This window comes from Gymnoscopelus braueri (assembly GCF_963280865.1).
Source record: "Gymnoscopelus braueri genome assembly, chromosome: 1".
NCBI classification, from domain to species: Eukaryota; Metazoa; Chordata; class Actinopteri; order Myctophiformes; family Myctophidae; genus Gymnoscopelus; species Gymnoscopelus braueri.
Genome location: NC_137603.1, coordinates 26,968,359 through 26,982,530, shown reverse-complemented (window position 1 = coordinate 26,982,530; position 14,172 = coordinate 26,968,359). Strand labels below are relative to the sequence as shown.

General features: G+C 41.5%; 1 protein-coding gene across 1 annotated transcript; it reads left to right on the top strand.

The window, feature by feature from the left end:
- Positions 1-237: 237 nt before the first annotated feature.
- Positions 238-6,722, top strand: LOC308088190 (proteasome subunit alpha type-1-like; the record flags this gene model as incomplete). Its single annotated transcript, XM_080432589.1, is given in 11 exon segments — positions 238-246; positions 903-947; position 1,492; positions 1,495-1,592; positions 2,147-2,250; positions 2,352-2,440; positions 2,548-2,618; positions 2,697-2,826; positions 5,452-5,531; positions 6,077-6,181; positions 6,425-6,722. Coding segments are annotated over 11 exon segments (792 nt in total). The 3' UTR covers positions 6,485-6,722.
- Between the last annotated feature and the right edge of the window lie 7,450 nt (positions 6,723-14,172).

Sequence of the window (14,172 nt, the reverse complement as noted above, 5' to 3'; positions counted from 1 at the left end):
ATACTTAATGTACCCAAAGTAAAAGTACTCATTATGCAGAATGTCCCGCTTCAAGTTTTCAAAATGTATAAAAAATCTTTTGAAAATAGCCTATAGGGCTTAAGTGGTTAATCTATGTTTTGTAACAGTGTTTCCCCTAGCCAGAAGCTGAAGGTGTGGGGGAGGTTGCGCGAATTATTTGGATTTTTTTGGGGTTCTCAAAATGCAAATTTGTGCTCAAACACAAAGACATAGTACATGTGCACAGTAATGAGCAGGAAAATATCTGTTAGTTTACATATGAATTGTCTCCAGATTTAGGAAAATATACTTTTATTAGACCAAGTAGACAAACTGTCATACATAACAAAAAAGACAGTGGTGGAAGAAATACTCACACTTCTTACTTAACACATTACCTGCCAATCACGGATATGTCCATGACAAAAAAAAAACAAAAAAAAAATAATATATATATATATATATATATATATATATATATATATAGGGGAAACACTGTAATAATAATCAAAATCTGCAAAGTAACTAAACTTTTCAAATAATTATAGTGGAGTAAAAGTACAATATTTGCCTCTGGCTCTGAGATGTAGTAGTGTTGAAGAAAAAATACTCCAATAAAAGTAAAACATACCTCGAAATATGGTTACTTTCCACCACTGCAATTAATATTATTATTCCAGTATTGTTGAAGCAGTGGAGTGGTCTGGAGAACAACAGTTAACAAAACTTATTGTCTATTATCTAATAATGTAAGGCTGTAGTGTTGCCTGAGTTTGTTAGCTAAGGCTGTGTCAAAATTCCGTATGATACAAAAATAATACGAATAGTAAGGAGTCAAGTTATAAGAGCACCATGTAACGGCAAAAAAACGGTATTAACCATCTGATTTGCTCTTCCTTCAGTTTCGTAACCAGTATGACAACGATGTTACAGTCTGGAGCCCCCAGGTAATGGCAAACTCCTGCATCCTTCACTGCCACACATTATATATATATATTTATAAAATTATGACAAAGTTGTGGGCTATAATTCAGCTAAACCTAGCCATTTGTCCAAGTGGTTATAGTATTTTTATGTACCGGTATTATTTTGGGTGTAACTGCATAGAGAAGTCACAGTGATTTGTTTTATATTTACTGAAGTCGTATGTTACAAACATTTTCAAGATTTTTCAAGAATAGCAGATCTACAAGCTATGAGCTTGTATATCTGCTTAATTAAGCGTGCCAACGTGTCGTCACCAGCAGAAGGGGCAAATCAGCCTGCGGGGGCGAGGCATTGGGCGTGGCATTGGGCAATGTTAAGTCAACCTGGTTTTTACCCCTCAAAGATGTCCGCAGCTACCAAAAGACTCTTGTTGACGCCCCCTTCAGGATTTTTGGCACGCTCTATAGCCAAAGTATACAATATGGATAAAGGGGTTAAAACGATTGTGTCCGAGGACCCCTGGGGGTCCCCGGACACCACTTTGAAATGTCTCTTGTTTTCCAGGGCGCATCCATCAGATTGAGTATGCAATGGAGGCAGTAAAGCAAGGATCTGCAACCGTGGGTCTCAAATCTCGTACCCATGCAGTCCTCGTTGCATTGAAGGTATTTGATTTTATGTTTGTCACCAAGTGGCTAGGGATGGGAATTGATACGAGTTTATTGACGCCAATGCCATTAGCGATTGTGCTTATCGGTCCAATTCCTTTGTCAATTAATTATTGATTCCTGATCAATTTTCACTGTGGAAAGAGTAGGCTTACACATGTTCTCTACTTTTTTATTATCCAAGTCGGGAGTAGAAACAATAGAAAAAGGAAAAAGAAAAGAAAAAATGTCTAATAACATTTATTTGAACATGTTAGAGTAAATTACACTGCTCCTTATCTTTTCCTTTTCAGCAGAGTAGATGCATGACATCCTTGTTTTTGCAATGATCATCTGTCATGCCAGCATTGATAAAAGGAATTGATAAGCTCAGAGTCATACAATGTTGATTCTCTGAGTTTCTAATCCAATTCTCTTAACGATTCCGGTTCTCGATTCCCATCACTACAAGTGACATTTCTTACTCAGTTATGCACGTGGGAAAACAATTGAGCAAAATGTGCTTTTAGGTTACTTGCTCTTAGTATCAGTTCTACTCTTTATCCCTACAGAGAGCTCAGTCAGAGTTGGCTGCTCATCAAAAGAAAATTCTGAATGTAGATAACCATGTGGGTATCTCCATTGCTGGCTTAACTGCTGACGCAAGACTTCTTTGGTAAGATAATATATACACACCAGGCATGTTACCGTACTAAAGATTTCAATAAATGATTATAAGATCAAAGCTAATGTCTTATGCCCCATTTTTCTTTTGAGCAACTTCATGCGTCAAGAGTGTCTCGACTCCAGGTTTGTATTCGACCAGCCGCTTCCAGTGTCACGCTTGGTTTCACTCATTGGCAGCAGTATCCTTTCACATCTACGTTCCGTATTGTCCAGCATCCTTACTGTTTGTTTTTAGGTACTTTGTGTATGTACTGTATTGGAATTGGCACCTTGACATTTGACCCAGAGACCCAAATACCAACACAGAGATATGGAAGAAGGCCTTATGGTGTGGGGCTGCTCATTGCCGGATATGATGTAAGCTGATGTGAATAAATTATATGTTTAACGTACCTAAAGTCTTTTTTAAATATTTATTTCCTCTTGCTTTCTCAGGATATGGGTCCACACATTTTTCAGACCTGCCCCTCTGCCAACTACTTTGATTGCAAGGCCATGTCCATAGGTGCACGCTCCCAGTCTGCACGGACCTATTTGGAGAGACACATGGAAGCTTTCCTTGACTGTGAGCTATTAGTGTATTCCTTCTACTCTTCATCATCGCAGCATTGTTTCTGTGAACTTTTGAATGTCAGAAAAATTCATGCTTTACAGTGCTCTCTACAGTGTGCATTGTGCACTGTACAGTGCTGTGTGCAGTATATAGCTCATATCTGAAAGTCCTAGAACTCTATTATTGTCCAAGATATTGGTAAAACATGTCACAGAGCTTTACTGTTGTTTTAGTCAGCATAATTAATCATTGCGGTGAACACAGGTATCGTGTCATTTTTTGTGGAACAACTTCATTTAGTGACTGATTGCTTTTTCGATCCAGGGAAAAGAACATCGTGTTCCTCAGAAGGATGAATTTTGCTTGCCAAAGCAGCATTTTGCCTTTTTTTTTTGGACAACAATGTACATGCTAGACTAGCATGGCTAGATGCACCATACTATTAAATGGGGGTGCACCGTTACCGCTTTTTCATGACTGAGTAAAAGTACTTTATTTTGAGTACTCACCAATGGCGAGTATGAGTATTTTTTTCTTTTCTTCTTCAGTTTTTAAAATGCAATTGCATTTTAACTTAAAGTTATACTGAGCAGAATTTCCCTGAAACAGCATAGCCACCATTGTTTGTCTGTGTCAGTTTGTGACTGCAGAGACCTTGACGGTTGCTTGACGGGCTAGTCAATTACAATGTGACCATCCGTCCGGGTTATGGGATCTAAAAGACTGACGTGACCATCTCTCCCAGTTATGGGATCTAAACAGACCAAAAAAGGCATGATAATGGCAGAGAGACATGAAAAATCAATTACAGTACAGAGCAGAGTTGAGCGGGGGGAAATTCTACTGAGTGCTCGATAGTTTTCACACTCTTTTGCACTCAGGTCCCCCCCCCCCCCAAAAAAAATTCTACAAGTTCTGTAACCCTCTGATCTGTTCAGTCACTAAGTTCAATTGTACTCAAGCACCAAATGTATCACTAGTCATTGAGGGATTGTGACAGTCAAGGGATATCCACAGCCACATGACTGATCCTTTTGTCCTGGTGATTAATTATCCCTACATGTCAGATCCCTCAGAATTTCGGTAATCCAAACAGCAATCCACCGAATAATATCCAAGCAGAAACAGTATGGGCAACAGATGCACGTTGAACAAGGATTACATCCTCCTGGACCACACACGCTCCGCTCACACATGCTCTGTACTGCGATGCGAAACGCCGGGCACACGAGGCTCATTCCAAATAAATAAGTAAATCTGGGGTTGGCTCTCACCCTTACGTGAGAATTGAAAGCAAGGATGGTGATAAAGAGTTGGGCTGTTTCTGTTGAATTTCGCGAATTTTGTTTTGAAGAAGCAGAATGCCACTAAAATGCTCCAAATTTTCCAAGAAAACAAAAAGTAGCTATTATGTGGACAAGTAAGGGGCATTAGTTCTTAGCAGTGGCATCAGTGAGCTTCACTCATGATTAAGCACCCGGGCGAGTTCTAATGTCATAGTAACAACATCATAAGAGTAAAATACAGGAACAGGTAAGTATAAATTATGAAGAAAAATAAATAAATAGTAAAGGTACTTCTGTGGCCTACTGGCAGTGTGCATGCAAGCATTTTAACATTTACATTTATTTTAAACATTTATCTGTCCAGTGGTTTGCGAGATTAGCTTCAGACACACACACAGACCCTCCCATAGCCGGCTAGCCTCTTGCAGAGTCACGCCATGAAAATAAAGATAAAATAAAATAGTTGGCTTAGACAAAAGCAATCTGTACTGGGTCTCTGAATGACAGATGATGTACAGTCAATCACCAGTGAATTTATGAACCAATATACATCTATCAAGTTTTCACAAAGTAGAACCAAATGGGCTAGAAATTATGTGCATTTTGTTATAAGTGTATTTGCACTCACAAGCTCAAGTTTTGGTTGAGCTAGTTTTGTTTATAGGCCTCTCAATGTGGGACCCAAATTTGTGGTAGGTCGATTCATGATTTTTACCAATTTGTATCAAATGGACCCCTCCCGCAAACCTTGGAAGCCAATCATAGTCAATCAGAATGGAATATGACAAATCTGAATGGTACTTGTTCATCACATGGCTCAAGAGATAATGTGTACAGATTTTTGTGAGTTCTGGACAAAATCTGTGTTTTAAAGTATATGCAAAATGGCAAAAAGTCAAGTTAGTTGGAAATGGGCGTGGCCTACATGGAAAGTTGCATCCTAATCCAAGGAATCAACATGTTTTAGTGGCAGCATGAGGCCGATTTGAAACATTTGGGAGGAGGTTCTGCCTTGGCTTACTAGGAATGTGCATGCAAAGTTTCACACCGATCAGTATAGCGGTGTTCGAGATTAGCTGTCCACAGACACGCAAACATATGGACAGGGGCAAAACATAATATCCTCTCGGCCTGGCGAAGATAATAAACTGTTATCTTACATCAGAATCTGTGTCCAAACAGGATTATGACGTTGGTGTGAAAAATGCAAATCTATTAGAGCTGCTGTGATTGTGGAACATTTTCAAGTTGTCACAAGTCATTATTTTGTGAGCCTGCTGGGGATCTTTATCAAAACATTGTTTTACCTCCAGAATAGTATTAATTTTAAATGTTGTTGTCTCTCTTTAAGGTAATCTGAATGACCTTGTGCAACATGGTCTCCGTGCTCTAAGAGAAACCCTGCCTGCTGAGCAAGATCTCACCACAAAGGTGAGTAAGAATTTGGTGATTATTGACTGGGGTAACAGGCGGAAAAAAGGGTGTTTCTTCAAAATGTGGGTGTTTCGCAGGACTTTTTGATGATTAGTTCGCTATCGCTTCCCAAGTTCCCATGCTCTGGAGGGGCGGCCATAGCGCTCCTCAGAGCTGGCCAAAATTGCTTGTTAGATCCGGGGCACATCCAACGGTGCCCGGCTTGAGTCTGTCCGTCACTCCCCGGCCGGCCTAAGCGCGAAGGTCGAGGGACCGCCCTGTTTTCAGACTGTTACCACTGTAATGTTATGTCTTTTGTTCTTGTTATAAAGTATTGCATGTGTAGCTGACAGTTACCGTACATTTCAGTGATATTATAAATAAATATACTCGATTAACTCCCAAGCCCTCCTTGATCATTTGAGTTTGAATGTGCAGATGTGTTGTTTGAAATGTGGAGTGAGTTGAGTCCATTGGTGTTATATACCTCATGGTGTTAACCACATTATTTTGGTTTGTTGAACTGTTCTCATGAACTGCTTTTCTAAACTCTTTTCTTTCAGAATGTGTCAATTGGGATTATTGGCAAAGATACGGAGTTCATAATCTATGATGATGATGATGTTGCCCCTTTCCTTGATGGTCTTGAGGAGAGGCCACAGAGGAGGGTAAATAATATAAAAGTATACAACATGAAAAAAATAAATTGGTGTTTCAATTTACTGTGTTTCCTTTGATATACGTTCTTAAAGATGTTATGAAGCATCTGCATTTTAGAGTGTGTTGGCTAGGCTACAAGGAACTATTTTCTACTATTTTCTATTATAAATCTGCTGGTCTTTCCTTAGTCATCAGATGATATCAGAGCAAAAATGATATAATAGCAAAGTAAATTTCCTCCTGTTAAACAGGTGGCCCAGCCTGAAGAGGAGCCTGCAGCAGAGAAGCCTGATGAGCCAATGGAACTTTGAGTTGGAAGTTGTAAATATCACAGTCCTTATCACCAGTCAGAATAACTTTTACTCTACTTAAACTTAAATATTTATTTCAAACAGAAGGTGATGTTTACTGGTCTATGATCTTTCCCTTCATTTGAGTTTGGCACTGTCCAATGTTAAATTATATTTTGGATATTAAACATCCTTTTTCTGAATTTGTGATCTTTAACTGTGATGATTTCACACTTTGTTTTTGCCTCAGATGATACAGTAGCTGTTAAAATAAAGAGATAACTTGTAATGCATGATTGTTTAGTAGTCTTATCAAGTATTGAACAACTGGAATGCTAGTCTTGTAACCGCTTTCAACCTGGCATCCCTATTTTGGGCATGTCACTTAGTGACTAAAGGCAAAAATCTTCGAAAGTAGCAGATCTACAAGCTTACAATGTGTCGCAATAACTTTAGCTTGTAGATTGGCTATTTTAGCAGCGCGACGGGATCATACTATGAAATATACATCAGACTTAAGTGGTTAATGCAAAACAAACATTCCCTCTCTACCGTCTCCACCGTCCTTTCCAACATAAATCCATATGAATCCCATAAAAATGTTTAACAAATAATACCTAGAAAGACAGTGCCTGGAGGACCTGTATGGACGAGTCATAAGTAAATACTGTTAAAGATAAGCAGACTGAAAGATTTTCAAGAGAAGATGAAAGAAGCTTAAAGGGGAATATTGGACAACGGCCTTCTTACCTTTTCTATGATGTTATGATATCCTAGGATGAATGGTACAGTAGAAAAATTATTAACGTGATGCAACGTGATTGCATAGTGTTATGTCACTATGAATGTCAGATCTCACCAAAAAAAAAGGGGGAAAAAAACTATAAAAATATGCGATCTAGCGCATGGCCTATTGGCGCGCGTTTTTAGCTGTGGCGGACCCGGGATGGAGTTATGACATTTTTCTACTGTACCATTCATCTGATCCTAGGATATCATAATATCATAGAAAAGGTAAGAAAACCGTGGTCCAAAATTCCCCTTTAAGAGGACATTGTCTGTTGGCGATGAACAATGCTCTGACAGGTTGTCCGCTGTAGGCCTCACACATAACCCCCAAGTGAGCCAAACACAGACCACTGGGATTGCGAGATTGCTCAGGAAGTCTGCTGACATGATGAAAAACAATCCCTTTATTGATTTCGAGGGGATTCAATTTCCATATAAAACAATCCTCCTTTATTAACTGCAGATGCTCGTGGGATGCTACAAACTAAACAGCTTTACAATGTTTTATAATAAACTTGGTGGTTATATTTTATGGACATGCTGTATATATTTTTAGATGGATGAAAAACGTTATTTATCCAGAGGGAAATTGCAGATGTTTCCGCAGGCAACACCGTATTAAAAACAACACATAGTCACGGACACCGCTAAACTAAAACAGGAAGACACTATACAAAAAGGGACATGGCAGGCTACACAAAAAGACAGGCCATAGTATCAGAATATGAATGCGTAGATAGAAATACTAATACTGTGCACATGTGTACATGTCATGAACGAAAAGGGGACAGACTTTTGAATGGCCGGGCTTCGCACGACGTGTGTCCCTTCTATGCCCATGTATGGACAGACTTTTTTGGGGGACAGAATTTTTTTGGGCTGGGGCCGGAGGACCAAGTGACAGACTTTTTTTTGGCTGGGGCCGGAGGACAAAGTGACCATGCCCATGTATGGACGAAACAGGTACAAAGCCTCATGTAAGCCCGACCCCTTGGGTCCACTGATATACAGTACAGTATATAGCAACATACGTTTAAAAAAAAGAAAAACTGTTAGGATTTAGAAGACATTTGTAGAATCCCCAGAAGCAAAGATTTGAGTTAAAAATTATCGCTTTAAAAATATATATTCAAAGATTTCTATAAAAAATGAATTTTCAAAAATAGCAGATCTATAAGCTCATAGCTTGTATATCTGCTATTTTTTTTATTAGACAAATAAATAAAAAAATTACTCGGATTCTCTCCCAGTCTTAATGGGTCAATGAATGCAACCAGCCGGGCCCTTCACCTACTGGGCACCCACACTGTGTGTGTGTGCAGCGCGCATATTAAAAACATCTGCAGCCTGCTTGTCTTACGTCTTGGGTGCTATCACAACTTTACCAACCTTGCTAGACATACTGTATCCCACTAATTCTTAACCTGTGGGTCGGGGGACCACTGGTGGGCCGCGAGGGTATTGGGCCTCTTCCTTACTTCCTTCACAGGTTTTACCAATGATACTAAGGCTCTGTTCCATTTCGTGTAGCACAGTGGTTCTCAAACCTTTTAATTGCCAGACCCAGGGGGTCAGGCCTACATGAGGCTTTGTCGGTCCCTCTTTTCCTCCCGGTCAACGTTTTTCCTCCCGGTTCAACGTTTTTGTCCTTATATGGTGCTTACATGTCCCTCTTTTTGATTGGCCAAGCTTAGCGTGACGTAGTGCTCTGTCGGCCATTCAGATTTCCGGCCATTCAGATTTCAACCACTAGGGGTCTTGCAGTACCAGGTCCCCTGGTTCCCTTGTTTTAAGGACCCCCATAACTCTGAGAGTGTACAAATGGAACCAAATGGACCCATACACTCTCAGAGTTACACACCTTTTAAGGGGCCATTTGGAACCCCCTCAAGGAGCCATGAGGGTCCCTGGACCACACTTTGAGACCCACTGGCAAAAACAGTAACAGAGTGTTTCCAGTGAGCCAACATACACAATATCAGCACCCTGACACCAGAAAGGAACCAAGCCTTCATTAGTATGATTGGTAACACCTGTGAAGGAAGTAAGAAGAGGCCCAATTTAATTTTCGAGCTGCGTTCGCTTCCAGCGTTCGCGCGTCTTACTTGTCTCGTGGGCTGCTGTGCATAGAGCTTATTGGCAAAACACTACAATTTTACTGTAAGGCAAGAGATCTTGCCTTACAGTAAAAGGTGTCTGTTTGCAAATTCCTGCCCGGGGCATAACTATCGGGAGAGATAGACCAAATGGTCCCAGATTTGGGGAGTGAGCTTCAGATGACCCCTGGATTGAAGGTGCCAAACAGTGTTAATTTCGTCTCAGTAGTTGGTTTCATTTAACAGATAGACACTATCTCCGTGTCTACCGCACATTTTTACTACACAATCAAAGTGGGATCTGGGGACCCCCCGCGGTCCTTGAGGGGGTTCCAGGGCGTCCCCAGCAAAATGCAGAACAGTTTAAACCAGTGGTTTTCAACCTTTTCTTGCCCAGTGCCCCCCATTCAATATGTAGGCCTATGTTCCTTACCGCCAGCGAGTCAGTTTATTTTTATTTTCTTTGGTTTTTGTTTGCTGTTGTTAGTCATGGTTGCCAGTTCCCACCTGATGTCATGTGGGAGCTCTGACTGCTCCACACTGTTGTCAATAACTGCTAGCTTGCATAATGTCTTCAAGCTAGGACACAAGTCTAAGATGTAAAGGTTACCGATTATTGGTGGTAGACCGATTGTTTGTACGTATCTTCCTCTTCCAAAGAGGAAGATACGATCTCCCACCATGCAGCAGCACATCCCATGCGTATTAGACAGGCGCTTCCCCTTCAGCTCAACATTCTTCCAGGAGGTGGTCTCTGGATTGAATCTCCACAGATTATTGAAGGTCACGCCCCTGTTGATGTACAGCTCTCCATTGTAGGAAAAGGCCGAATAAACACTTGACCCCCATCTTTCTTTGTGCTTATTTGTCTGAAAAGAAGGCAAGCTCAGCCAGCAGTTGATCTCTGTGTCAAACACTCTGATGTCGCTGTAGAGCTTCGCCTGGTCGAGGCCATCGCCCCCAAATACAAACATCTTTGTCCCGATGACGGTGGCAGAGTGATCTGAGGATGCAGGTGGTAAAATGCCTGTGGCCTTAATTAAACACCAGAACATTGTAGTGGTGTCCAGCTTGTAGAGGTCATTATTAGGATAATCATCGTCAGTCATCACTCCTCCAAAGATATACATGACCTTCCCCAGGACACAGGCTGAGTGGCCCCTCCTCGCCTTTGGAGCAGTCCCACAAACCTTGGGTTTAAACCATCTGTGGGTGTTGACATCAAATGCATAGAGCACGTTGCAGGAGCCCTCGAACAGCTCCCCTCCCCACACGTAGATGACATCTTCGATGAGAACCGCTGTGAAGGCATCACGCACGGTGGGAGTCTCAAGGTCATTTGTCACTGGGGGCAACCATCGTAGAGACACTGGTGTTGAAAACATACACCGACATTTGTTCATTCAGACACCCTATGAAAGCGTACACCTTGTCCGCCACTGCAACAGCACGATCGCAAGGTAACCATACAGATGCACAGCCAAGCTGAAAATGTCTTACACCGTAGATCAAGCTGTAGTCACTCATTGCACTTTCCAAACACCAGGGCAACTCAAGGTTCACAGAGCAAAACCACTACACCTGTTCAGTGGCACAAATGTCACCCAAAGTTTGACCAATCCACAAAGCACGAAGAGTTGGGTTGGCCAATCAAGTAAGCCGATGACTGTTGATCTCCCTAATATGGTAAATTGATCACTGGCACCATCACTGTCACGATAGCAGAATGTGCTGAACCCAAATGCAGAGCCACAACCAGCAGAATAGTGTTCAAGTAAAGGGTTTATTAAACAAGACCAGGAGACCTGGTTCTGCCAGACCCAGAATGAAGTCTGGGTCTGGCAGCTTTACTTAATTACATACTTGTGACATAATAATGATGTCATGAATAGTTCGTGACAAAAAGGGGACAGACTTTTGAATGGCCGGGCTTCGCACGACGTGTGTCCCTTCTATGCCCATGTATGGACAGACTTTTTTGGGGGACAGATTTTTTTGGGCTGGGGCCGGAGGACAAAGTGACAGACTTTTTTTTGGCTGGGGCCGGAGGACAAAGTGACCATGCCCATGTATGGACGAAACAGGTACAAAGCCTCATGTAAGCCCGACCCCTTGGGTCTGGCAAAAAGCCTTCTATACTCTCTTATATGCAGGACAATGAGTGGCCGCCAGCTGAAATAACCTCAGGTAGGGGGCCTTAGAACAGCCCAGATGGATCAGTCGGTTGCTGATATTCCTCCTCTGTGTGCAGAGAGTGGGAGCTGTTGTCCATGATGGCATGTAGCTTTGAAAGTGTCCTTTACTGCAATACTGCCTCCAGGGAGTCCAGACTGGCTCCTTTAACAGCCTTTATCAGTCTATTGACCTGTTGTTGGCATCACCGGCCGGCCCTGATGCTACCACCTCATAGAAGATAACATTCCCCAGACTAACATCTGCAACACTTTCCTGCACCAAAGGAGCCGGAGCCTCCTCAGTAAATAGAGAGCGTCTCTGAACCTTCTTGTGCACGGCCTCAATATTTCCAACTCACCTGCTATCTTGGTGCACCGTCAGGTATTTGTAGGACCACGTCTGTCTCCACATCCTTGCTGTTAATACTGACAGGAGCCAGCGGGGCCCTGGAACAAAGACCTCCACCACGCTCCTTTATCCCTCGTCCTGGCCCCCTCTTATAAACTCCACAACTGTTGTGTCATCTGAGAAGCCTGCAGGTGACACGACTCAGAGAGGCTCCCAGGAAGAGAACCAGGAACTGTCTCCGTGCTGCTCATCACCACGTCAGACACACAGCCCTGCAAGTGCAACAGTAACTGGAAGATTGGGCACCTGAGAATTCTGGGCGCCTAAATGTTAAATTGGGTCATTTTTTTCTTGCAACATTTTTAAAAATGTATGCTTTGTCTGAAATAAGGTAAAGTACTACTATACATGATTTGAACATGCTTGAACATTTCACATTTGAGGCCTAATATTTCAACAGTTGCTACAAATTGCTACAAAACCTGTGGATGCCAGTCATTATGGCATAAACAATTAATTGAAGGGTACATTTAGCTCTGATAATGATGTACCTTGCATGTTAAAATCATGTATATTTTACATTATTTCAGCCGATATTTTCCCATGTTAAAATCATGTATATTTTACATTATTTCAGCCGATATTTTCCTTTTGAACAATTTCGCATTGAGGTGCCCAGCAGTGGTGGAAAGTAACATAATTTACAATGTTCAATACTTTTACTTCTACTCCACTACATCTCAGAGGCAAATATTATACTTTTACTCCACTACAATGATTTGAGAATGTTAGTTACTAGTTTCTTTGTAGATTTTGATTATTATTTCAAATTACCCACTTCAGCCCTATAAAAGAGGGTAATAAAGCAACAGAGGCTAGCCCCATGGTATAACTCTGGAACTAAAAATCTCAAGCGAACTTCACGTAAGCTTGAAAGAATATGGCGTTCAACCAAACAGAAAGAATCCTGTATAGCCTGGCAGAATAGCCTTAAAATATATAGGAAGGCTCTCTGCAATGCCAGAGCCACCTATTATTCATCTTTAATAGAGGAAAACAAAAACAACCATAGGTTCCTTTTTGACACTCTAGCCAAATTGACAAAAAGTCATGACTCTACTAATCCGCGTATTCCTATATCCCTTAGCAGCAATGATTTCATGATTTTTTTCAATGGTAAAATCAATACCATCAGAGATAGTATTGATAACCTTCTGCTCTCGGCCCCTGCTGGACCACCCTCCGATGTGGTATCCTCAGAAGTGGCTGTGCGACACAGTGTATATTTGGACAGTTTCTCTCCGGTCGAGCTCTCCGAATTCACTTTAATGATCACATCTTCCAAACCAACGACCTGTCTCCTGGATCCAGTCCCAACTAAATTACTTAAAGAGGTCCTGACCCCGGTTGGTGCATCCCTACTCAATATGATCAATATGTCCCTGGTGACGGGCTACGTACCACAGTCCTTTAAGGTAGCTGTCATCAAACCTCTCCTCAAGAAGCCTACTCTCGACTCAGGCATTTTGGCTAACTATAGACCTATATCGAACCTTCCATTTCTCTCTAAAATCCTTGAGAAAGCAGTCGCCAAGCAGTTATGTGACTTTTTACATAACAATAAGCTATTTGAAGCTTTTCAGTCAGGATTCAGAGCACACCATAGCACTGAGACGGCATTGGTGAAGGTCACAAATGACCTCCTGATTGCATCCGATAACAACCTTCTCTCTGTACTGGTTTTGTTGGACCTCAGTGCTGCATTTGATACTATCGATCACCATATTTTGTTACAGAGGCTAGAGCATTTGGTTGGCATTAAGGGTGCTGCATTGAACTGGTTTGAGTCCTATCTGTCTGACAGATTTCAATTTGTAAACGTTAACGACACACCCTCATTACGCGAAAAGGTTAAATACGGAGTCCCACAAGGCTCTGTACTTGGACCAATACTATTTACTCTATATATGCTTCCTTTAGGTGAGATAATCAGGAAACACTCTATAAATTTCCACTGTTATGCAGATGATACACAATTATATCTATCGATGAAGCCAGATGAAACAGATCAACTGGCTAAACTTCAAGCATGTCTTATAGACATCAAGAGTTGGATGACCCGTAATTACCTACTCCTCAACTCGGACAAAACTGAAGTTATTGTACTTGGCCCTAAGCACCTCAGAGATAAACTAGCCGATAAGAATTTTAACCTAGATGGTATTACCTTGACCTCCAGGGCCACTGTAAAGAATCTGGGAGTCACGTTTGACCAAGATATGTCCTTTCAGTCCCACATAA